This window comes from Triticum urartu, chromosome 4A (assembly GCF_056163025.1).
Source record: "Triticum urartu cultivar PI428250 chromosome 4A, HENAU_Tu73, whole genome shotgun sequence".
In the NCBI taxonomy this organism is placed as follows: Eukaryota; Viridiplantae; Streptophyta; class Magnoliopsida; order Poales; family Poaceae; genus Triticum; species Triticum urartu.
Genome location: NC_141876.1, coordinates 91543544 through 91544861, shown reverse-complemented (window position 1 = coordinate 91544861; position 1318 = coordinate 91543544). Strand labels below are relative to the sequence as shown.

Here is a 1318-nt window from a genome sequence, read left to right as displayed (position 1 = left end):
TACGCCAATGCCGACTCCGCCATGAAGATCCAGATGGCACTAGACAAAGCCAGCAAGGCAAAGCCAGTGCCGCCTCCGAAGCCGGCCGGTGAGGGAAGCCGGCAGCAGAACAACCAGCAGAACAAGCGCAAAGCCGATCAACCGGCTCAGCGCTATGACAACCGACTCGTCGCGGCCGCCGAGCAGGCGCCCATGGCCGACCCAGCCGTCAAACGCCGGAACACCGGCAAAATGGCATGGCAGCCCGCCATGAATTTCGAGGAGATGCTCGACGCTCCTTGCAAGCACCACAGCGGCGTGAGGCCATCTACGCACACGCATCGACAGTGCGCCGTCACCAAGCACATCGCCAGGGGTGACATCCCGCCGCCTCCGCCTCCGCCACCACCCCCGGTCGCCGGCGCAATTTGCGACGACCCCTACCCAGCCCAGAACGCGACCTACGTCGTCTTCACTAGCCTCGGCGACGACAAGCGCAGCGAGCGCCTCATTCGGCAGGAGGTAAACACTGTCGTCCCAGCCAAGACGGAGTACATGCATTAGTCGGAGCGCCCGGTCACCTGGACCCGGGAAGACCACCCGGCCGTCATGCCGAACTCGGGTGGTTACGCTCTCGTCCTCGACCCCACCATCGTCGTGCCCCAGCGCACGTGCAAGTTCTCCCGGGTTCTCGTTGACGGCGGTAGCAACATCAACATTCTCTACCGTGACACCATGACCAAGCTCGGCCTCGAGGCTAAGGATCTGGAGCCAACCCGGACAATCTTCCACGGCATCGTTCCCGGCCTCTCCTGCTCCCCGATCGGCCGGATCTGGCTCGACGTCCTGTTCGGCGATAGCAGCCACTTCTGACGCGAGCCGATCTGGTTCGAGGTGGTGGACCTGTCCAGTGCGTATGATGCGCTGCTGGGTAGGCCCGTGCTCGCCAAGTTCATGGCGATCCCCCACTACGCCTACCTGAAGATGAAGCTGCCAGATCCAAAGGGCCTCATCACCATCACCGGCATCTAATGCAAGTCCCTGGACTGTGCCCGAGATGGCGCCAAGCTAGCCGAGTCGCTGGTCGTAGCTGAGGAGCGGCGCCAACTCGACCGGATCATCGCCTTGGCCCAGGAGGCGTCGGCCACCCAGATCCCGACCGAGGAGCCCGCCGATGAGGCCGCGTTGAAGCCCTCCAAAGAGACCAAGAAGGTGAAGCTGAACCTGGAGGATCCCAGCTGCAGCAAGTACGTTGTCGTGGGCGCCCACCTCGACAGCAAATAGGAAGGCAAGCTCATCGACTTCCTCCATGAGAATCGGGATATTTTTGCATGGACCC

The 1318-nt window shown here is 62.6% G+C and overlaps 1 protein-coding gene across 1 annotated transcript; it reads left to right on the top strand.

Annotated features, from left to right (window-relative positions):
* The first annotated feature begins 588 nt into the window (after positions 1-588).
* On the top strand, positions 589-1011 carry LOC147974922 (uncharacterized). The gene is made up of 2 exons (XM_087520204.1): positions 589-827; positions 915-1011. Exons 1-2 carry the CDS (start codon positions 589-591, stop codon positions 1009-1011), a joined length of 336 nt encoding a protein of 111 aa, XP_087376330.1.
* Positions 1012-1318: the final 307 nt, after the last annotated feature.